At 44.0% G+C, this 22,762-nt stretch overlaps 1 protein-coding gene across 5 annotated transcripts in view; it reads right to left on the bottom strand.

Annotated features, from left to right (window-relative positions):
* Positions 1-10,032: 10,032 nt before the first annotated feature.
* The window catches only part of GRIA4 (glutamate ionotropic receptor AMPA type subunit 4), a 254,524-nt gene continuing 241,794 nt past the window's right edge, over positions 10,033-22,762 (bottom strand). For 2 of the 5 annotated variants that reach the window (XM_056858902.1, XM_056858903.1), the window contains exons 15-17: positions 20,143-20,277; positions 11,041-11,181; positions 10,033-10,230 (exon numbers count right to left, since the gene is read on the bottom strand). In XM_056858902.1, the coding sequence (XP_056714880.1) occupies positions 10,153-10,230; positions 11,041-11,181; positions 20,143-20,277 (354 nt within the window). In that variant the 3' untranslated portion in view covers positions 10,033-10,152. Of the gene's footprint in view, positions 10,231-11,040; positions 11,182-18,523; positions 18,708-20,029; positions 20,278-22,762 lie in introns of those variants that run through there. The other 3 variants (XM_056858905.1, XM_056858906.1, XM_056858904.1) reach the window with 2 other exon arrangements.

Genomic DNA, 22,762 nt, shown 5'->3' with positions numbered 1-22,762 from the left:
AGCTGCATTTCAGTGTAAGAGAAGAAGAAGTTGTTAATGTCCTCTTGCATTCTCTGTTGTATAGCTTTACGTCTATGTTAAGGAGGGAGGCATAGCTGTATCTTGTCGTTTTAAGAGTATTCTAAATCCATAGGAGCCTTCAATGTAAATTTACATTTGATCTGAAGGAATAAGATTAAAGCGAGGCCTTGTGTGTTACATAGTGTTCCCATGGAAAGTAATGCCTTTAATGTGAAGTGTGTTTTTCTCTGGGTGGATTTGCAAAAGTGTCTTTGAGGCTCTTGATAGTGTTTCTACTCAGTACATTTGCTTGTAGAAAATGAATTAAAGAAGCTTCATGTATGAAAACATAAATTTAACCATTTATTTCTAAGCCAGATCTTAGAAATTCTGGTGTCTGTAGATAACTTTGGTGGCCCACTTTGACATTCAAGTGTTTGAATAGGAATATATCTTGTGGGATTTCCATAGATTATTTGTACATGTAAGTTTATTTATATCACTATGTAATTACTTTTATTTTGCAAATAAAAGTGTTATTTTTTTATTACTGAAAGAGATGTGCTTCTCAGTTGCGAAACAAATGTCCTTAGCAGATGTCCACTTGACTACTGTGAGTGGCTGCCAAGGAACCCTTTCTGAACTGCTCTACTGGCAGAGAAAATGGTGTGTTCTCAAACTTCATAAATAATTTTAATTTCCTCAAATGAAGTCTGTTTCACAATAGCCTTCCTCCCACCAAAACCCACATTATGATAGTGTGTTCTGTCCCTAATGCTGAAGACAGCTGACATTTTACATTTGTTTCTTTTAAGAAATTAAACTTGCTCCTTAAAATTCCATGATTGTTCCCCCAAAAGCTAGAGACTTTAGTGGAACCTTAGGGAACTACTTGGGGTTGGGAGCAGCTGGTATTGTTGGTAGGTTATTGCAATATCCCAGAGATGTTCAGCTCACCAGTGGCACGGTGTGCACCTGTATTGTGTAGCCTTGCCTTTGATACCCACTAGTGACACCTGATGGTAAAGGCATGGGGTCCTTTTTTCTCTTGGTTATCACCCAGGACTGGCCATATGCCATGCGCATCCTGCCACATACTGCCATGCTGCTTGTTATCTTAAATGTCTTCACTACTCATTAGCCACACTTCCATTGCTTGTGTAACTGGACTGTGGAATACCATGCCTGGTTTCTCCCAGTTTTACCCCCTTCCTAATTGCAATACTCAATCATGAGTCAGTTGCTTCATAAGGCATAAAGCAGAGTTACCAATTCATTTCATTTCATGCTGTGCAATGCAATGCTTCTAGATCGGTAATTACATTGCATCAGGCTTATGATTCTTCTCGAGATAGCTTACCCTTGATGGATGGCTCTATCCAAGAGTACATAGAATCATAGAGTTGGAAGGGACCACCAGGGTCATCTAGTCTAACTCCCTGCACAATGCAGGAAATTAACAACTACCTCCCCCCCCCCACATCCCCAGTGACCCCAACCATCGCCCCGCAATGCAGGATCCCACAATCAAAGCACTCCCGACAGATGGCCATCCAGCCTCTTCTTAAAGACCTCCAAAGACGGGGACTCCACCACCCTCCGAGGCAGTGCATTCCACCATCGAACAGCCCTCACCGTCAGAACGTTCTTCCTAATGTTTAGGTGGAATCGCTTTTCTATTAGTTTAAATCCATTACTCCGTGTCCTAGTCTCTGGAGCAACAGAGAACAAGCTAGTTCCCTCATCAACCTGACATCCCTTCAAATATTTAAACATGGCTATCATGTCTCCTCTCAACCTTATTCTCCGAACTAAACAAACCCAGCTCCCTAAGTCTCTCCTCATAGGGCATGGATTCCAGACCTCTGACCATTCTGGTCGCCCTCCTCTGGACACGCTCCAACTTGTCAACATCCTTCTTATATTGTGGAGCCCAAAACTGGACACAGTATTCCAAGTGAGGTCTGACCAACGCAGAATACAGTGGTAGTATTACTTCCCTTGATCTAGGGAAGGGGGGGAGAGTAAAACTTCTAATTTAGATCTTCTCTGGGTTTAGTAGTTTCAACACTTCTTTTTCACTTGCACAGTTATCTCTAGAAGAGGGGACAAGATTAAGGATGAGTTCTGGAGAAAATGACCACTTTGGCAATCAGACTCAATGGCATTGAAGTCCCTCTTCCCAAACCCTTCCCTCCTCAGGCTCCGCCCCAAAAACCTCCCGCCGGTGTAGAAGAGGGACCTGGCAACCCTAAGTCCTCCCAATAAATGTTAGTCAATAGACATGACTGTAAGAAGAGCCAATGGTAAGCTTTCACTTGTGGATGTTTTTGGTGGTTTAGGTACAGTAGATTCTTCTCATTCACACAGGATCTGTTCCTAGGATCACTGTGTAAATACTGGGAAGCGGGGTTCTGCTGCCTCCCAAGACTACCCCCCCCAAATTTCCCATAAAATGTAATGACTATGATGATGGCATACAGGGTGTAAAAAATGGGCTGGAGACTATGTCACATAAATCAGGGACTATGAATAAGTGAATCCACGAGTCACGAATCCACGAATGAATATCTACTGTATTTTACGTATCCTTGTGACAGCCAGTGCTTTATGAGTTCAGTCTATATCTTGTTTGCTTTTACAAAAGATACCACTTGATAAATAAAATACTGAATTGTTTATCTGTGGTCATGATGGATCATTGTGGCACATTGCCTTTACCAATCTAGGCAAATTATCGAGCAATGTCAGCCAGAGCGATAATAAATCCATCTAGGACTAAAGATCTAATGTGCATAATTATTTTCTAGCTGTCATTATAGCTGATGAGTCCAAGTAAGCTTGTATACTGACGGCAATTTCATGCCACCGTTTATATGAAACTGACAGCTGCCTGTGTTCAGTGCCTCAGCTGAGGCAAAGCTGCTCCACCTGGCTCCTCCTCCTCTCTCTGCCTTGGGAACGAAAAGTCAAAAGATAAGCAGTCCTGGAGAGAAGGGAGTCAACAGCATACCTTCCAGTTGTCAGCCACCCGGAGAGTAAAAGACTGGATGGAAAGGGTTGGGAACAACTCAAAGGGCTTAATGAAAAGCAGGATCCCCAGAGCAGTGTGATGTCCGAGGAGATGGAAGCATTCCCATATTAATGTTATTCTTTCTAGTCCATGTTAGAGGTTCTTCTGTAATGTAAGCTGGGGCAAAGGTCAATCAAATGAAATTATGAACAGGTAATAAATAGGATCTTGGACAAAATAGGGACACCCAGATTCAAATGCTATCTCAGATACTGAGCTCACCAGGTGACTGGGCCTGTTGCTGTCACTCTCCGTCGCCTGTTGTAAGGATACAATTTTATTTAAAAAATATTTACTGCTAACAAATGCTGACGGACTTGATTGCTTTTGCGTTTATCCACAGAACAAGCTTTCAGTGGCTAACAGCATAAGTACTTTGTAACATTCTAACAGCCCACTCTCTTCAAAGTTCAAGAAAACATGGGTGACATTCAAAGCTCAAGCACCTTTGCTAAGTGAAAGTGTTTCTGTCAAAGCAATCATCTTCCTCTGTGAGTGAAGAATGTGACATGTTGACTCTGCACGCATTGTCGGGGAGGTCAAACATTCACTGGTCTGGTATGTAGGCTGCCTGATGGAGTATTCATGGCTACTTGTAAAAATGGATACTAGTCATGATGCATACCTATTCTCTCCAGGATCAGAGGAGCGTGCCGAATATATTAGGTGCTGTGAAACACAGGCAGGATGGTACTGCTGAAGTTGTCTTGTTTGTGGGCTTCCTAGAGGCACCTGGTTGGACACTGTGTGAACAGCCTGCTGGACTTGATGGGCCTCGGTCTGATCTGGCATGGCCTTTCTTATGTTCTGATGAGTAGTGGGTGCATATGTGACTGTCAACCCCACTGCATATATTAGTTATGTGAGGTAGGCATGCTGCAAATACAACAAAAGAGGAGGGGGGGAAATCCTGATGGAACTCAACCAGAATACTGATTGCAAACCAAAGAGGTTGAGCTGGAAAAAGTTTAATAAGGTGCACATGTAGATTAAAAGCATAAAACTCCTAGTAATGGCAAAAACTTACACATTCAGTATATACTAACATAAACAACTGCGATGTACAATCTTTCTTTGACCAATATGAGATCCAAAAAGGACCAGACGCGTTTCAGCCTGGATAGTGCTCAGTATAAAATTATAACTTATCACACATTATCACCAACTAATGATTCCTCTTCCTTGCTTCCCCCTTCCCACCCCCAAAGGGCTTTTAGATATTTCTTACTGCCCATTATGTTATGATTATAATATTAGGATGTGTGATACCATATATGCATACCATAAAAAATACCATATATGTATACACAGTAAGGGTGGCGCTGCAGCAGCCTGCCAATGAAAATGGGAGCCCTGTGGTGAGTTTTTCCTTTCTCCTTCTTAAATGTACAGTTCAACTTACCTTTCACGCTATGCTGATTTGGATCTTTCCAACGCCTTTTTCTACATCACTGACTGCCACTGATAAGGATAAGGAAAGTTTCCCAACAGAAGATTAGAATGTAAATCGAATTCAGAATAATGGGGATGGGATCAATACAGGGCTGCCAGTTTTTGTGGCAGTTCTGAGTTTCTGTTCATATTTTGCCCCAAACTAGTAAAAACAGTGACTTGTCTCTTCCTGAGTAAATAAACTAAAAGAGGAAATATTACCACTGCTGATCGCTGCTTTTTTCTATTCTCCTTTCTTGGCCCCCCTGCCATATTCTCTCCTGCCAGAATTATCTAGGAGTACTCCATATCTGACATAATGCAACCTGGCACAGGGTGGAAGCAGGGAAACTCACAAACGGATGACACACTTTGTGATACAGTACAGAAGAAGGAGAATGAATCACAGGGTTGCCATTTTTGGCGGCATCTCTGTGTTGGCAATGACAGATAACCTGGCACGTATGGTAACTTCCTGACTGTTCCTTTTTCTTGCCTGTCTGTAAGCCATCAAAACAAAGTCCTGTCTGTTCTGTGCAGGCACTAGTTGTACACTATAATCAGAGCTAAATAATCACTGGAGTTGCAGTAAGTATGTTTCAGCTTAAACTGCAATGGAGACAAGATGTTGATGTCTATTTTCTAAGGAGGGTCATGGTGTGTCCCTTTCACTTCCTGGTGATGATATGCATGAGGTAGCACATACAGAAAAAAGAAGGGTGAACTTAAGTATCAATCTGCAATGCAGAAAGACAAAATGAATACGCTGTAGTCAATTGCTGGTTCTAAATTTCTTCCCTGTGTGGGTATGCATTGCCAGATCCCTCTTCCCCACCGGTGGGAGGTTTTTGGGGCGGAGCCTGAGGAGGGTGGGGTTTGAGGAGGGGAGGGACTCCAATGCCATAGAGACCAATTGCCAAAGTGGCCATTTCCTCCAGGGGAACTGATCTCTATTGGCAGGAGATCTCCAGCTAGTACCTGGAGGTTGGCAACCCTAGTATGCATAGGTAATTTAGCAGCTCAAGTAGTGCTCATCTGACCCACGGGAAGAGTGTGAAGAGCACCGACTGTGTTGCTTTTTCGTACAATGCAAGGAGTAGCTCTAGAGGGTCGATAATGTAGTGGCAAAAACATTGGATTTATATTCATCTCATGCTGGCTTTAAAATAAAGCAAAGCATGAACCTTGCTTCCCATAAATGTTTTCAAAACTGGTCTGCACAGCAAGGGGGAAAAAACCTCCTATCTTCTGTCAGGTAAAAGCAAATTAATTACTCATACACACACAATTGTTTTATTTCCAGTGATGGCAGCAAAGTTTTTAATCAATACTGCTGTATTTTGTTGTCTGGATCTGTCATAGCTCCATAATTTTATTATTTATTGTAACTCCTTTATTTTGTTACTTACCACTTTGTGTGTTACAGACTGTTTCTGTATGATATTAAATGCGCTGGATTTAACGGCGCTATCCAAACACGCCTGGCTATTATGCACAGTCGGGATGGAATTCAGTGTTGCAGGTGATAATGGGCCTGCTCCTGAAAGAAAACAATATCCCCGTGTCAAGTTTTCCCTTGCTCAGAACTTGAAGCATCACTTAAACCCACATTGTGATGTAAAGATACTGTACATTAAATCTTTCTTAAGGGAACGAATAGTTCTGCTTGCCTGGAAGGCTGCGACGGTGGCTCTGAAGTCTCTTTTGAAGACGCCCTCTGTGGACTCGAAGGATCTATCATCCATTTCTTGGGAAGGTCTTGAGCATGTGACTTCATGCTTTTCCTGGAGGAGACGGATTAGCTGAGCCTATTACAAGCTGGTTTCCAGCCTGGTTTTGAAACGGAAGCTGCCTTGGTTGCTCTGGTTGATGACCCTTCTCTGGGAGAGAGACGGGATATATCCCTGTTGAGACTTTGGAACTTCTCAGCAGGTGAGATGAATATAGGGCCAATGCAGGTAGGTGGTTCTGTTCTTTCTTTGTTAACCAAGATCAGAAGGTGGTGCCGGGGGAGACTTGCTTGGGCATCTGGCAGTTCTTCCTATCAGATCTTATTTCCCATGCTGTTTAACATCCATGTGAAACCTTTGGGAAAGATGGTCCGAGAATTTGGAGTGAGGTATAATCAGTACACCGCAGATCGCCCAGCCCTGTTTCTCCTTTGCCAGTGCTTCAGTGTTACTCTGAACTCTGCTGTGAATATGATAATAGTGTGGATGGGGGCCAACAATGAAATTAAAACTGAATTCAGACCAAATTGCACTGTTGGTTGGTGATGTTGCCAATCAAGGGCTAAGAAATCAAGATCTTCTGGATGAGGTTGCAATCCCCTTGAAAGGGCAGGTTTGAAGCTTGGGAGGTACTATTTTATATGTCTGTTGCGTTTAGTGCCTATGCCCAACATTGATCGTGGACAAGCTTCAGCCTTTCCCTGAGAAGCATAATTTTGCTATGGCAATGCAACCCTGCGTAGGGTTGACCACAAAGACTGGAAGACAGAAATGGTGCAAAATTCAGCCACAAAGCCATTGAATGACACAAAGTATTGGGAAAATATCCTATTGATTTTAAAGAAACTGCACTAGCTGCCTATTTTTTGCCACAATTGAAAATGCAGGTTATCACCTTTATTATGGGACCAAGGTACTTCAAGGAGTGTCTGGTCCGGCATGTACCTGCCCATCGATTAAGATGTTCTACAGAAACCCTGCTCTCTTTGCCCCCAGCTTTAGATGTTATGTGGGTGTCTATCAAAGGCAACGCCTTTTCAGTGCTGGCCCCTTTTGAAATCCACACCCCTTTTGGAATTCCCACCCACCCCGAGTGGGCTCATTGGGCAGGGCGGGTTATACACATGAAAATAAATTAATAAATAAAGCTGCGTATGTCTTTATTCATCCTGGCTGTGGATTGGTTTTTATTTTTTGCTTTGCCAATGCCTGATCTAGAATCAATTGCCTTTGTTGCTGTGTGATTGTATATTTTAATTATTTTAAAGTTTTATTGTATCATTGATATTAATGTCTTATATGTTTGTTGTGAATGATTCTTCTTCTAAATGAAGAAGAAATTAATTTTAAATGAATTACTTTCCCCACCTTGGTTCCTAATCCTTGGCTGTGGCTGTTGCAGGGCAGGGAACTACACAAGACTGTGATTTCATCATATAAGATAAGTAGGGTTGCCAACCTCCAGGTGGTGCAAATCCCTAAGGAAAAAAATCTCAGTCAGCTGACCAGTGCTGGCCAGTGCTGGCCAATCACGCCTCTTGAATCCCGCGATGATTCAAGAGGCGGGATTGGCCAGCACTGGTCAGCTGACCGTAACATCGAGTGCATCCTTTAGCACAGCATGCAGGATTTTGCTGCCGGACGTTTAAACATTTTTCCCTGGGGTTTTATTTGTTACCAAAGGTGTTTTTTCTGTATAAGAGGGCCACCTTGTATCATTTATACTTAATAAGAAAGTGTAAAGAATTGTTCTTTATGATTGGTAACAGTTGAAAAGACTTGTATACGCTGATGTTGATGCCTTAGAGTTTGATATTATTGAATACATTTAAGGGTACAGTGACCGTGTACTGAGATTTTTTTCCTTAGGGATTTGCACAACCTCCAGGTGGTGGCAGGAGATCGCCTGCTATTATAACTGATCTCCAGCCAATAGAGATCAGTCCCCCTGGAGAAAATGGCCGCTTTGGCAATTGGACTCTATGGCATTGAAGTCCCTCCCTCCCCAAACCCCGCCCTCCTCAGGCTCCGCCCTAAAAACATCCCGCCGGTGGCGAAGAGGGACCTGGCAACCCTAAGGATAAGTGACACTGGGGTGGGGTAGTTTGAGAACCTGACACAGGGAGGCCATTTTCTGTGGCAACCCTGTGTTTCCAATAATTTGTCATTATGTCCTCAGAAGAGTAGCAATTCAAGGAAGGAGAAATAGTCTTGGAGAGTTGGGATCAGCCATAAATCTTGCAGAGTCTCCCGATCCAGTGTCTCTCGCCTAGGACCGATGTGAAACTCCTTGTGTTCTGAGATAGTAGAATTCACAGGAGTCTTGGATGTCGCTGAAGAAGTGCTGCTAACTGAACACATAATTATTTCCACCTGCTGGCTGGCCGTATTCTAGTGGGGAGTTGTAAAGTGGCCACTGCGCCGACTGCAAGTTCCGCTTTGCACACTGCAAGAAGTACTGGCAACCAAATACCAATATGTCTGGGCTCTTGTTTTGGTAGCAAGTTCTGAAGATGCTGTCGGCTGTCTTGAGGAACTTGCCTTAGAACATGAAGCCAGGCTTGTCTCAAGGATGTCATCGTTCAGGATTCCACAAACATCAAAGGAAAGGGGGGAAACTTGAGTTGAGCCTCGGGTCTTACCTTTCACTGCCCAGTGGTTTGGCAAGGAAATACCAACTGCTAGCCCATTCAGTAACCCCACCGCTCTTCCCTTTGGTTGTGCAGAAAGCAAGGGACGAGAGGTGTGGGTTCGTTCCCCTTTGCCCTCTGCAATTCCATTCTTTTCAGCATCCAGAACTTGGAAGTATGGAGGGTGTGTGTGCTTATGGGCAGCCTTGAAGCCATCTTCCTTCAGCTGCAATCTAATAATAAAAAGAACCACATACTATGCCTGTTATTTCTATTGGAGGCAAGCCATATGTTTACTTGTGACAAGGGAGAAATTATCACCAACTGAAACAAAATTGGGATATATACAGATGGACATAATTTGAGTGGTGGGCCTCTTGTGGAAACGCATGCAACACATTTTTCTCAGATGTACAAGTTCTCTCCTGGACTGAAACCAAGTCTGGTGTTTTACTGCAGAAGCTGACTCTGCAAGGAGTGATAGGCTGGAAGCCAGTGGTGTCACTAATCCCTCCTCTTCCCCGGAGCAGATTTTAAATGTTAAAAAAAAATAGTCTGCTTTTTAAAAATTGAAAGGTGGGGACACATATATATTTAAATGGAAAAGTATATGCACGCAGTACTTAAAAAAGAAATGGCCATGTGAGGCATGGGAGGAGGGTCAAAATAGGCTACTGAATCAGTGCTTGAGTCGCTGGCCAGAAAAAGGCTCAGAAGATGGTACTGGGTGCGGAATACTTGAAAGGCCATGGGGTGGTGCCTGGCGAAGCATCAGAAGGCAGAATTTTTAGAAAAAACAATTTGCAGTGGTCCAGGCATGGGTTCCAGTGATGAAAATAGCTCTTCGGCCTTTTCCACGAGCAGCAGAAGCAGAATATGTTAGGTCAAATAGGAAAAATGCTGAATAAACCATGCAACACCTGAGAAATCAAATTGCACAATGCACACAGGTCGCAGAACTGCATGTTTCTTGTCACAGGCTTTGTTCTTGAGCACCGGGTGCACGTAGTGTACATGTGATCATGCAGAACCAACAGCAAAGCCAAGGAGAGTCCGCTGTTACCTCTGTCCAGAAATGCACACTTGGTTAAACTTCATGTCAGACCACACATTCTTCGCCCCCTCGACTCCGTTCCTCATGGTCAGAAAACCACTCCAGGTCAGTAGATATTAAAAGAACAGTTGTTGTTTTATTCTTTTTTGGTGGGTACAAAAACCACAGTTTCTTACACAGAACAAGATTATAAATAATATCGGTAACATGAGTGACCCGTAGTCTCTTTTGATTCTACACTGCAGACTGATGGTGCTCTCTAAACGTATTTGTTGGTTTCTTGTAGTTAGACAGATGCAAATCCGTGGAACACTGAATGATGGAACAGAATGACGGTAACAGCAAATGAGAGGATTACCAACAATGCTTATAAAAAAAGTCTTTGAATTTTATTACAGTGATGGCATCTTATATCAATTATTGCAATGAATTGTTCCCTAAGATGGTTAGAAAAAAGAATTGTGTTGTCCTCTACTGAATTTACATCCGTTAAGAAGCAAGCATGTTTCAAGATTCCTCTTTTTTTTCCCAAAAGAAAAAAGTAATTAATTTCTTTTATTTTTTTTCACAGGATTTACATATTTAATTTCTTATCACAGTTTAGTGACTTGTTTCCACAGCTGGATATTCTTCCCATTGTATAAAGCTGATCTTCTGGAGATACAGGTTAGCATGTTCATTGACTTTTACAGCTATTGGCTCCCCACTTGGTCAAGACCAAAAGCGAGTCCTTCCTCACGTACGTCCTTCACAGTTTTTTAATGCGCTAAATTGGCAAGTCTGATTAGTTTTTTAAAAGTCCGCTCAAGTGAAATTTGTTGCTGTTAATTTTCCTTTCCCAGCCCCTCCTCCTCCCCCCCGACAAAACTAAATTATGATTTTTTTTTCCTGATATAAAATCTGAGTTTGGGTTTTCCGAGCTGAGCCCGTGCACACATTTCTTGCTGATGATGTCTGGCATGTTCTGATGCCCTTCCCCAGACTCAGCCCATTTCTAAGTTCATCAATGACATTTCCTGTGTCATGGTACAGTCCATGCTGTATTCCCCTCAGTCACCGACACAGTTTAATTAAGGCACTCGATTATTTTTTTGGTTTTTATGGTAGGTCTGATGCAATTACCGCCAATCCTGAACTTTGTCTAATTGCAGTTCCTGCGTGTACGGCCTTTGGGCAGTCGGGAGTCAGTACGCGGCCGTTTTCTCCCACGCTGCCTGTGATGGATAATCTGGCTTTGTTTCGTATGGCTTCAGAAAAGGTCAGCTGGGAGGCAGGAAAAAGGAAGGGAAAAAGAGAGGAAGGGGAAAGAGAAAGGGGAGGGGAAAAAGAGGGAAGTGTTACAATATTTCTGTTCCCCAAGAAACCAGCACACGACAAACACCAAAAAAATATCTATATGTAGACATCTGCATTATCGTGTTAATATACACATAGTGCCTTTTACGTTCTTGTGTGAAAGCTCTCAAAGAGATCAAGCTGGAGGTGATGATTAGACTGAAATTTAGTACAAGTCAATCTCTGGGGGGCAAAACTTAAATTTTTCACTGTTGTCCAAATTGTTTCGTAGGAGATCAGTCACTGTTGAGTTCCTGTCAATTTTCATGCTTAACCTTACTGGTAAGGTCTACAAGCCTTGAAACTGTCTCATAAATTATTTTATAAAAGTGGAGATTGTTAGTCGGATATAGTCTAGTTTATCAATAAAGTTCTTATAAAAATACACATTTTCCTGTACACTTTGGCCACAGTCCAACCATTTAAACCCTCTCTAGTCTCAGCGACATCTTTGGATGGATTTCTCTTCCATCAAAATCAATGAGACATCAAAAGCGCTTAAGTTTTGGTGAGATCATTCTTTGGTTCTATACATTTTAAGCATTTCTTTCTATCCATTTTAGTCTCACTTTTCTCACATTTCGAACAAATGGCTCTCAAGTGCTAAAAACAGAAGATCTATAACACTTAAAATCAAAAGCGACTGCTGTTAAAAATATTTAAACAGTCAATCATTTGCATATATGTGGTGGAAAGTGCCATCAAGTCGCAGGCGTCTTATGGCAACCCCATAGGGTTTTCAAAGCAAGAGACAAACAGAGGTAGTTTGCCATTGCCTGCATAGCATCCCTGGTTTTCCTTGGTGGTCTCCCATCCAAGTACTCCCCAGGGCTGACCCTGCTTAGCTTATGAGATCTGACAAGATTGGGCTACCTGGGCCATCCCAAATGGGGAAAAAAAACATTAAGGAAGCCTGACCAAATAAGTAGGTTTTGACCTGCCTCTGGCAGGCTGATCAGTGGAATCCTATGCACACAGACGTTGGAGAAGACGTTGGGGGCTTACTTCTGAGTAAACATGCAGAGGATTGCATAGCTGGAACCCTACCTGCTTGTAATTGGAAGTAAGCATTATCAATGAGCCTTACTTCTGAGGAAAAGTGGTTAAGGGACGGGTGGGCTTCCTTAAGAAAAACAATGTTGCCCCACTTGCAAATAGAAGGGCAAACAAACCAACCAACCCCGAATTCAGTCAACGGGGCTATGAACCACCAGGACCTTGCACCAGCAGTCCCCCCCGCCCCCAAGATCTATGAAAAGCTGGTACTGAAGGAAACCTGCAGACAAAATGTCATGTGGCATGGTGGGTTGATGTGAAGAGGGAGAATCAGGTGAAATTGCTACCTTTTATCTCTCTCACTGGGATAGGAAGTATGGTAGAATAAACGTTCCATTTACACAAGAGAGTGGATGGGTGATGTTACTTCCCTTCTTCACTGTTGGTCTCCATGCCATGTGGCATTTTACCCACAAGGCTTCCTTGACCATCAGTTTATTGCTGGGGGGGGGAGTCTTTGCACGTTGCTGGAAGAAGGCAGGAAAAGAAAGACCTGTCCCCGCAAGTGCCTGGTAGCTGAAAGTCTGGTTGAAATCAATTGGACAAGTTATCTGTAAGCCCAATGATTTCAGTGGGATATAAATGTGACTAACTTGTGTTGGACTGAGGCCAAAATCTGCATGGATCCTGTTTACTAAAATATTGGCTATGACCCACATATTGCACGCAAACAGACAAGAGCCAAACATGGAAATAGAAGGCCAAAGGAGGAATATACAGGGCAGATTCAGACAACCATCTTCAACCGTGCAATATTCTTCTTCTAAGAAAATTGGCCAGGAGATCTTTTATGTGCAGGTTGCCTTCAGTTAAACCAGTTCCACTTGACTTTTGGCCGCATAACGTTTGCCCAAGTCAGTGTACCATGGTAGGGGAGACACTTGTCTGAATCCTCCTTCTGAAAAGGAGCAGAGAGGAAAAAAAGAATACTAGACAACTACCGGGGCAGAAGGGATGTGGCCGTCTCTTCTGTAGAGCATTATGGGTAGAGGGAGCCTCTACGCTGAGGCTTTTTATGCATGGCTGTTTCCCTCGCGGTCAACCCCCCCCCTCCCCAACTACTTTGGGCTTTCGTTTTGATTATGCATGCATTTTCCGAACAACAGCATCCAGAAACACATGGAAACGCACAGGAAAGAGAGGTGACCTCTGACAGTCAGAAAATGCTTGCATAATCCAAACAAAGCCCCAATGTAGTGTGTGTGTGTGTGTGTGTGTGTGTGTGTGTGAACACAAGGGAAACAGCCATGCATCTTCTTCCTTGAGATGCAAGTAGAGGTTGATCTGCTCCTGGATTCCAAACCGTTCTAACAATACATTAAGACTCTTCTATGCTATGGAGCTTATGGGAGGCAGCTTTAAACTGAATGGGGTATTCTATTTTTCACTACTTAGAAATCCTACAGTCATTTTTACACACACAGGCACATGTGCACTTATTCTTGTGACCAAGATGCTTTACCAAGATCTTCTGTGGCTCCTCCCCTTAAGGCCATCCAAGATAGGGTTGCCAGCTCTGGGTTGGGAAATACCTGGAGATTTTGGGGAAGCAGACCCTGAGGAGGGCGAGGTTTGGGGAGGGACTTCAATGTCCAATTGCTAGGCTGACCATATTTCCTTGAGACAAAAATGGGACATTGGGATGGCAAAAATGGGACAGGGGTTATATAATATTAGTGTAACCCGATCAGAGCACTTTTTCTATGAGAATTTACCCAGCCATGCCTGCATGCATCATAAGAAATGGCAGAACTGAAGGAAACAAACATTGAAAGTGTAATGAGATGCAAAACGGGACAAAATTGACATTTTAATTAAAAAGACGGGACAGACGGGAAATGTGATAAAAACAGGACTGTCCCATTCAAAACGGTAAGTATGGTCAGCCTACCAATTGCCAAAGCGGCCATTTTCTCCAGATAAACTGATCTCTATCGGCTGGAGATCAGTTGTAATAGCGGGAGATCTCCAGCTACTACCTGGAGGCTGGCAACCCAACCTACAGCATCACAGAGGGGTGGGGGCAGGGGATGGAGGGCAGAAGGCTTGTGTAGTCCCCTCCTTGACTTTCTGGAAATGCATGCACTGCGGGTGCAAAGGGCTCGTCGGTAGCTCTGGGACAGCAATCCTTTCGTTGCTTCCAGATAGACCTAAAACATCTGTGTATTGCCTTATCAATGAAAACGCAGTCTTAACCCCAGTCTAATGAAACAGCCCACAAAGGGATAAATGTTCAGGAGGACTGAACCATTTCAGTCTGCAGCTTGCGAAGAAAACGGCTACACGTAGACAGCTATCAGGCTAAGGATAAAGCTAGGCTAGAGCCCTTCTGCCTGAGAAGCAAGCTGTCTACATGCGGCCTGAAGGGGCTTTCCCACCTCTTCTGCTGCTTGTGGTCCAGGTTTGCTCAGAAACTCCTAATTCTGTCATTTCTGGCAACCTTGTTAAGGCCAAAAGGGAATAGTTTGTGCTTCCTTAAGAGACAATGAAAACAAATATAGCTGGCGGACTCAGTCCTCGATTTGGCCTAGGCATCAGACCAAACTGGTTAGTGGCAAAGGAACGAGATCAGGCTGGGCTTGGTAAGGGCCTTGAGGGCATGTACCTTAGGCTGGAGGGAGTTCCTCTAGACCAGAGGTTCCCAAACCTTTTGAGTCATGGAGCACTTTTCGGGAGAGAAATTTGTCACGGAGCACTAATTTTCACCTAGCCCCTGTATACTAAACCGAATGACAGTAGTATTTTTCTTTCCAGTCTCTTCATGGAGCACTAGGAGATGTTTCGTGAAGCACCAAGTGCTCTATGGAGCACAGTTTGAGAACCTCTGCTCTAGACTAAGGAGCCTTCCTTCAACATAAGTGGTCCTAAGCAGTAGCTTCAGGGCAGCACTACATGTCATAAGAAACAGAAATAGCAGCTACATGTCAAATTCCCACCTCTCTGGCTGGTCTCTTTCCCCTAAGAACTGGTTCTTAGCTGCTTTCAATATTCCATTCCTTCTGGAGCATATTTGGTTCTCATCAGGCCCTTTTGAGGGATTCCCTTAGTTTTTTCCTATTAATTACAAAGTCATATTTTCCTACCTACCTCAAGAGCCCCCCCCCCCAAGTTCATTACCCCAGGTTCATTATCCACCCAATGGCCAGCTGGTTTACTACTAGAGGGTTGATAGTTTCCATGGAAATTGACAAATTTATGTTTTTGTCATTATGCCACTTTGAGGCTTCCTCGGAGGAAATGAATAGGGATTCAGCATGGCAGTATACATTTTCCGTGCTAGTTAGTGTATGTCTCTTGCATCTTTTTGGTAGGTGTTATCTCCCTGCCCCCTTTTCTAAAACCTTGAGAGGTCATGCTCCAAAGACATGATCAACTAAGACTCAAACAAGACCCAAGGAGAAAGATTCCTAGACAGGATCTCCTCTATTTTTTTAAAGTTAAAAGCAGTTGGGGGGGAGGGGGCTGTGAATTGGATTAAGGCACACAGGAAGTGTGTTTGTGGGAGTATCCATTCCCTATGTGCCATTTTCCATGCTTTACAATGTGCTATTTACCATGCTTCACAGTGGTTCCCAAAGTGGGGGGGATTACCTAGGGGGGCACTAAGAGGCAAGGGGGCAGCAGGGGGTGCTAGAGGTGGGCCCCTTCAACTGTGCTGTTTGATAGAGTAGGGGGCACTGGGGTTGAGTTTGTGGAACCAAGGGGGTGGTGGCCCGAAACTTTGGGAACCACTGCTTCACATCAATGTACAGTAGGGTTGCCAGGTCCCTCTTCACCACCGGAGGGAGGTTTTTGGGGTGGAGCCTGAGGAGGATGGGGTTTGGGGAGAGGAGGGACCTCAGTGCCATAGAGTCCAATTGCCAAAGTGACCATTTGGTGAACTGATCTCTGTTTGATGGAGATCAGTTGTAACAGCAGATCTCCTGCTAGTACCTGGAGGTTGCCAACCCTAACATACAGGTACCCATTTTGCTGGGGGGAAATTAACCCCCCTTGCTAAACTTCATGACCTGTAATGGTTAAGGATGCATTGTGCTTTTATTTCTTGTTCAAACTCTCAAAATTTTATGGGTGGGGGAGCATAAAAGCCTTGGTTTGGCCTAAAGCAGCTTTTGAGTGCAACTACTACTGAGAATGAGGAAATAACGCACAAGGACGCAAGAGACTGCAGGCCCCAAAAGGGATTAAAATAGGCAAGAAACGTCATTTGGAAGGGGCATCCTCTCAGCTGTGGTCACAGCTCATGGGGCCAGTGCGAGTCACAAGACTCTCTTCTTCAGCAAGTGACATGAGAAAGAGCTGGCTTAGATGAGCTGAAGGCTGTCCCTGTGTTTCTCAAGAGAAATGCTGCCCCCACCTTGGAACCTAGAGTGGTTTGGTGGCTCAGTGGTCTCAAAGAAGAAGCATCAGTTATAGAAATGAAAATATCCTCCATTTGAGAACATTTCTTGCCATTAATGGGGCCAGATCCCACGAATCTGTTTTTGTATTTTTTTGTGAATAGTGGTGCTTTCTTCTGGCCCACTGACACAAGAGGGTCTTCTGCCATATCAACAAAAGGCTCCTTGCCCAGAGGGGAAGTGCCACCTTTAGTGGAACGGATGGGGAAATCTGAACCGCATTGTGTGGCTCAATGGCTTTTTATGCAGGGACGTTTCCCGAAGTCACTCCGCCGACTGATTCAGGACTTCCTTTTGATTATGAATGCCTTTCCCGCCCGTCAGAGGTCACCTCGCTCTTCCTGCACATTTTGCCCATGTTTTCCAGATGCTGTTTTAGCCAGAATCTGGAAAATGCAGGCAAAACATGCAGGGAGAGCGAGGCGAGCTCTGATGGGCAGAAAAGGCATGCATAATCAAAAGGAAGCCCCGACGCAGTCGGTGGGGTGACCGCGGGGAAACATCTCTGCATAAAAGGCCAATGACAACATCTGTGTGGCTAAAAATGGGTTTGTTTTTTTTGGAAAAGAAGCTTTTCAGAGAGTAGCACACAGGGTGGGGGGAGGAATGAGACAGGCAAGGCATTAGGAGTTATTAAGGTTGGAGGGGATAGAAACTAGGGGATTTTGTGGGAGAAAGTGGGCTGTGCCGGATGTGGGGATTGCCTCCAATCCCACTTCTGGAGACAATATCCAGGCTTCCACAAATTGTTTGCCAAAGTAAAGATTTAGAAACACACTTACTTAAAATGAAAGCCAAAAATTCGTGGCCCCGGGGAATGACCATAACAGCTGGTTTGAGTCTACTCCAGCAGGCAGATTCCATTGGCAAGTTGCATGTCTAGCTTGTTCATTGCAATTGGTGGGGGGTTAGACACAAAACTCAGTCTGGATCATGGCCCATTGCCACAGTACCCAGATCTATATCCTTTAGATGCATACTTGTCGTGTCTTTTCTGTTTTCTCCAGCTACCAGAATGGCCCAGTTGTGCAGGCGAATGTTCTGCTTTTTTGATCATGTGTGTTTAAAAAACACATGTTGGCACTTTCACACATGCTAAATAATCCACTTTCAATGCAGCAGCAGCAGAAGAGTTGGTTTTTATACGCTGACTTTCTCTACCACTTAAGGAAGAATCAAACAGGCTTACAATCACCTTCCCTTCCCCTCCCAGCAACAGACACCCTGAGAGGTAGGTGGGGCTGTGAGAGCTCAAAGAGAGCTGTGACTAGACCAAGGTCACCCAGCTGGGTTCATGTGTAGGAGTGGGGAAACCAACCCGGTTCACCAGATTAGCCTCCACCGCTCATGTGGAGGAGTGGGGAATCAAACCCAGTTCTCCAGATCAGACTCCACAGTTCCAAACCACCACTCTTAACCACTATACCACACTGGCACTTTTGCCATCTCATACAGTAAAATCCAGCTTCAAATTGCATTGAATGTGGATTGAAAGTGCATTATTTGGCACGTGTGAAAGTGCCTGCAGTATTTGGCAGCTTGCGCCAGTGAGTCATGCTGTGTGCTGCTGCTGAGGAAAACAAAGGAAAGACTTCAAAGGCCACCTGCAGACATAATTTTTTTTTTTTATAGCTTGACACCTCCATCCCTGGTTTGTGTGAACCAAACTGTTTCAGGGGTTTTTGGAAGCTAGGCACCCAGCAGGACTGGTTTCGGCATAAAAGGTAACAGTGTTCCAAAAGAATCAGTAACTTCCCAATCCATGTGCACCAAGCCCCCTCCCTCACCTTCTTCATCCCCTCCTGAAAACCCACCTAATTTCTCGTAGTGCTCCAGCTATAATGACCACACGCCATTCTCTGCTCATGCTGTGTTTGTTCTGTATTGTATTGTTCTGTTTTGTATCGGCTGTGCCTTTAGACTGTAATCTCCTTGGGGCAGGGGCCTGTTATTTGTCTGGCACACTTCGCCTATAGTACAGCGCCGTGTGCTCCAGCACTATATAAATAATAAATAAAAATAATAATAAAAAATAATTCTTTTCCTTTGACGTTTCTTCTAGGTGGCAAAATAAAACTTTTGCTTTACCGCTTAACTGTTAACATTCCTGATGGCTAAGTTCTGTTCGCATGGGTGTTGTAGTTTCCATCTCTGTGGATATGGTTTAACAGCATTGCTACTCTGAGGTTTATTATTAAAACTATGAACTGGTTCATACATTCACTTTGCCAGGTACTTAGAAAGCATCCCAGAGAGGTGAAATGCACACTTTCACATTGCACAGATTCATTAATGCTTGATGCTGGTTGGCCCAATTAATGTGATCTTTATCCACCCCTCCTTTTTGAGAAAGAACGGTAGTCTTGCCAGCCCAGGGCTGGCAACTGGTGGGGGACTAGGGGGGGCAGAGACCTGGCAAAACAGCATCGTGTGATGCCCTAATGTCTAGCTGCGTAACCGGAAGTGATGTCACAATAGTAATTGGAGAAATTCCTAGAGCGTTGCGTGATGTGGCAACATCACTTTTGGGTTCCTAGCTGAAAATGATGTGGAGTTATGCAACGCAGCCCCCCTAAATCCATCGGTGGGAGGGTTTGGGGGGAAAAGTTGGGGCGATTGCATGTGGCCACACGTGACGTGATTACATCACTTACAGGTTTACCCCTGGAAGCACTGCATCACCGCGGCTGCTTTAGCACTCAATCCCCCAAAGGATGCTAAAGTGCTAAAGTGGCTGCAGTGATGCGGCACTTCCGGGAATAAACCCAGAAGTGACACAATCAGATCATGTGCAGCTGTGCGGTTATCCCTGCTCCGGAGCAGCCTGGTGGATTGGCAGGCAATTGCCCGCTGACACCACCCACCTGGCAACCCTATGAAACCTCTTGTGCCTATAGCATATGATTTAAGAATACTTGCTCTCCCTTTCCTCCAGTGGCTCTATCAGGAAATCTTATTATCTTATTCTTCCATTTGGAAAAAAATCTACAGTTGGACTGCGAAATCGAAAATTTAAAAGAGGCGTAAAGACCCAAGTTGATCTCTAACCTCCCTATAGTATCAAAAATATACTTTTATATTTATGCACTATTTTTTTTAAAAAAAAATCAGATCCCTTGCAATGCAGATGTCTATGAGTAGCATATGAGTAAATATACTAAACATCTGCAGCCAAAATTAACTGAACCAGTTATTTTTTTTTCAAAAAAGGAAGCTCTCTTTAGAAGCAAGCAGTTACCACCACTGGACAGACAGGGCACAACACCGCATGACATGATGGTACATCACCCACTCACTGGTAGTAGGCCCCTAAGTCCTACCCCTAAATTTTAACACTCTCGGTTCCATATACGTTGTAACCTTCTCTATAAGTTGCTAAATTCTGGGTATTCTGCGCGGAAGTTGGGTTAAAAGTCTGTGCACTCTTTGCCACCTTCATTCTCTTCGCCTCGGCCCTGGATTTGTAACAGAACTCTATCAAAGCCACCAGCATAGCCAAGCCCAGGCCTCCAACCAGAATGTAGAAGACTCCTGCGACGTTGCTGAGACTCAGGGCGCTCGTCTTGTCCTGAGGGAGACAGAAGGGCCAGCATTAAGACGGGGGGAAGCCAGGTGCAAGAGAGCAAGCAAACAAACAGTACAGTACGAGAAATACAGGAGCAAACAGTTTTGCTTGAAATAGGTAGAAGCAACAAACGAGACCGGCCCGGACAAGCGTCTTTGAGATAACTGGGCCTGTCCAGGTTTGCAGAACTGACAAACATATAAACAAATGACATTATTTTAAAAAGAAAAGGTGCCGATCCTTCTTTGCAGAAGATTGTGTGTGCTTTGCCAGTACTTCAGGATGCAATTAGTCCCTTGGTAGTGAATGGCTGCGAAACAGGTTGCCACGATTAACTGCAGCATCAATAAAGTGTATCTATTTCCGCTCTCAGGGCTATCATTTAATGGTGACCTGAGTGTAGGGGGTTGTTAGAAGATAATCAAAGGGCTTCCTGAAAATCAGTTCTCTCGGGGGGGGGGGAATCTTTTCATACTAACTGCGCAGCCTGATCTGGTTTCGTTAAACCGCAGGCATCCAGCAGAGTTGCACCCTTCTTTGAAAGGTGTCACTCTGTTCAGGATTGTCCTGTCAATGGCAATTAAATCACATTTCATACTCCAGCCAATGGCATTGTGTGAAAGCCACTGAACCTCCTCCAGAATACGGTCGGGGCATAATGAGTCATATTCAATGACTCCTTTCTGTAAGACTTCCTTTGGCAGCGAAAAACTTCCTCTGTTGGAGGAAGACTTAATGGAAAAGTATCTCTGGGTCTAGCGCAGTGTCTTTTTTTAGTAAAAACAACCTTCTCACTCCCTACCGCAAGGCAAACTCTCCTGAATTCAAACAACCACATAGGATGTGGTCAGTGAAGTGGAAAATCAGGAAGAGCGCCTTGTAGCTTAAGTGCAAATCCATGCAGAAATGTAACAGCCCTCTCTGTGTTGGGATCACTGGATGTAACTTTTAGCATGCCTGATTTTCCCTGGGTAAGGTGTCCTCTTTTAAAAGTACATCTTTACATCACTGAAGTTGTAGGTTACTAGGTTAATAACAACATTAACAACAACAACAATCATACCTTACAGTTTGATAATCCAAAATAAAGTTAAATAATCAAGTGAATCATTGTTTTACAAAAAGGGGAAGTTTTTTTTTAAATAAGTAGATACTTTTGATAGTGAGTGTCTTGTGTTGTAAGAATTTACTGTTTGGGCATCTAGTTGCACATTCAACATTTCAGGATATTAAGAAGATGTGCCTCGTTCGTGTTTTATCATAATTCCTTGGGCTAAAAACATTGTCAGGATCTGTCATTTTACTGGACATTAAGTAAGTAATGCCATTAGTAGCAGACATATTTTAAAATGATAGTCCGTGTTCTCATGCTAAACTATTTTGAAGTTCACCAGCATGAAGATTACCCAGTATGTTTGTTATAATAGTTTAATCTAGGTCCCTCTTCGCCACCGGTGGGAGGTTTTTGGGGTGGAGCCTGAGGAGGGCAGGGTTTGGGAAGGGGAGGGACTTAAATGCCATAGAGTCCAATTGCCAAAGCGGCCATTTTCTCTAGGGGAACTGATCTCTATCGGCTGGGGATCAGTTGTAATAGCAGGAGATCTCCAGCTAGTACCTGGAGGTTGGCAACCCTAGTTTAATCTGAAGAGGTAATATTAAATATTCAGCTAGGCAAGAACAAAATAACCAAGATGATGCGAGTTCTCACCATGAAGAAGTGTTTTCCCATGGCCTCACTCTGGGGAGGGGAAACATTGTAACTGGCCTTAAAGCCAGTAAGATTTACAAAATATTTTCACGGTTAAGTCTGTGTGGGATGGGCCTTCACTATTAAAAGGGGTGGGGCAATATGCTGGTCTTACATGGAAGCACTGCCCACCGTCCTTGAAGGAACTCTCCTTTGACGAAGGGAGCTTCGACTCTCGAAAGCTCATATCTCAAAAATCTTGTTGCCTCTGAGATGCTACTGGACTCGAATCCAGCTCTTCTACTACCGACCAACATGGCTGCGCTCCAAAACTAACTGCTTTGCAATTATAAATGGGTCATCATACCACGGGTAACTAGTGAGTGTGAGAGAGTCATCCTTGGCATGATCAGAGCTGTTTAATTAGGGTGGCCAACTCCAGATTCAGAAATACCGGGAGATTTGAGGGTGGGGCGTGGGAGAGTGGGGTTTAGGGAGGGGAGGGACCTCGGTAGGGCATAATGCCATACAGTCCACCTTCCAAAAGCAGCCATTTTCCCCAGGAGAAGTGGAATAACAGTTTTACATAAACTAATAACACATAAATTGGTGATGCATGTAGTTGTGAGATCAGCTGTAATTCCAGGAGATCTCCAGCCCTAGGGTTGCCAGGTCCCTCTTCGCCACCGGCGGGAGGTTTTTGGGGCGGAGCCTGAGGAGGGTGGGGTTTGGGGAGGGGAGGAGCTTCAATGCCATAGACTTCAATTGCCAAAGCGGCCATTTTTTTTCCAGGTGAACTGA

This window comes from Euleptes europaea, chromosome 12 (assembly GCF_029931775.1).
Source record: "Euleptes europaea isolate rEulEur1 chromosome 12, rEulEur1.hap1, whole genome shotgun sequence".
In the NCBI taxonomy this organism is placed as follows: domain Eukaryota; kingdom Metazoa; phylum Chordata; class Lepidosauria; order Squamata; family Sphaerodactylidae; genus Euleptes; species Euleptes europaea.
The sequence above is the reverse complement of the archived record's forward strand: the minus strand, read 5'-3'. Positions and strand labels throughout refer to the sequence as shown.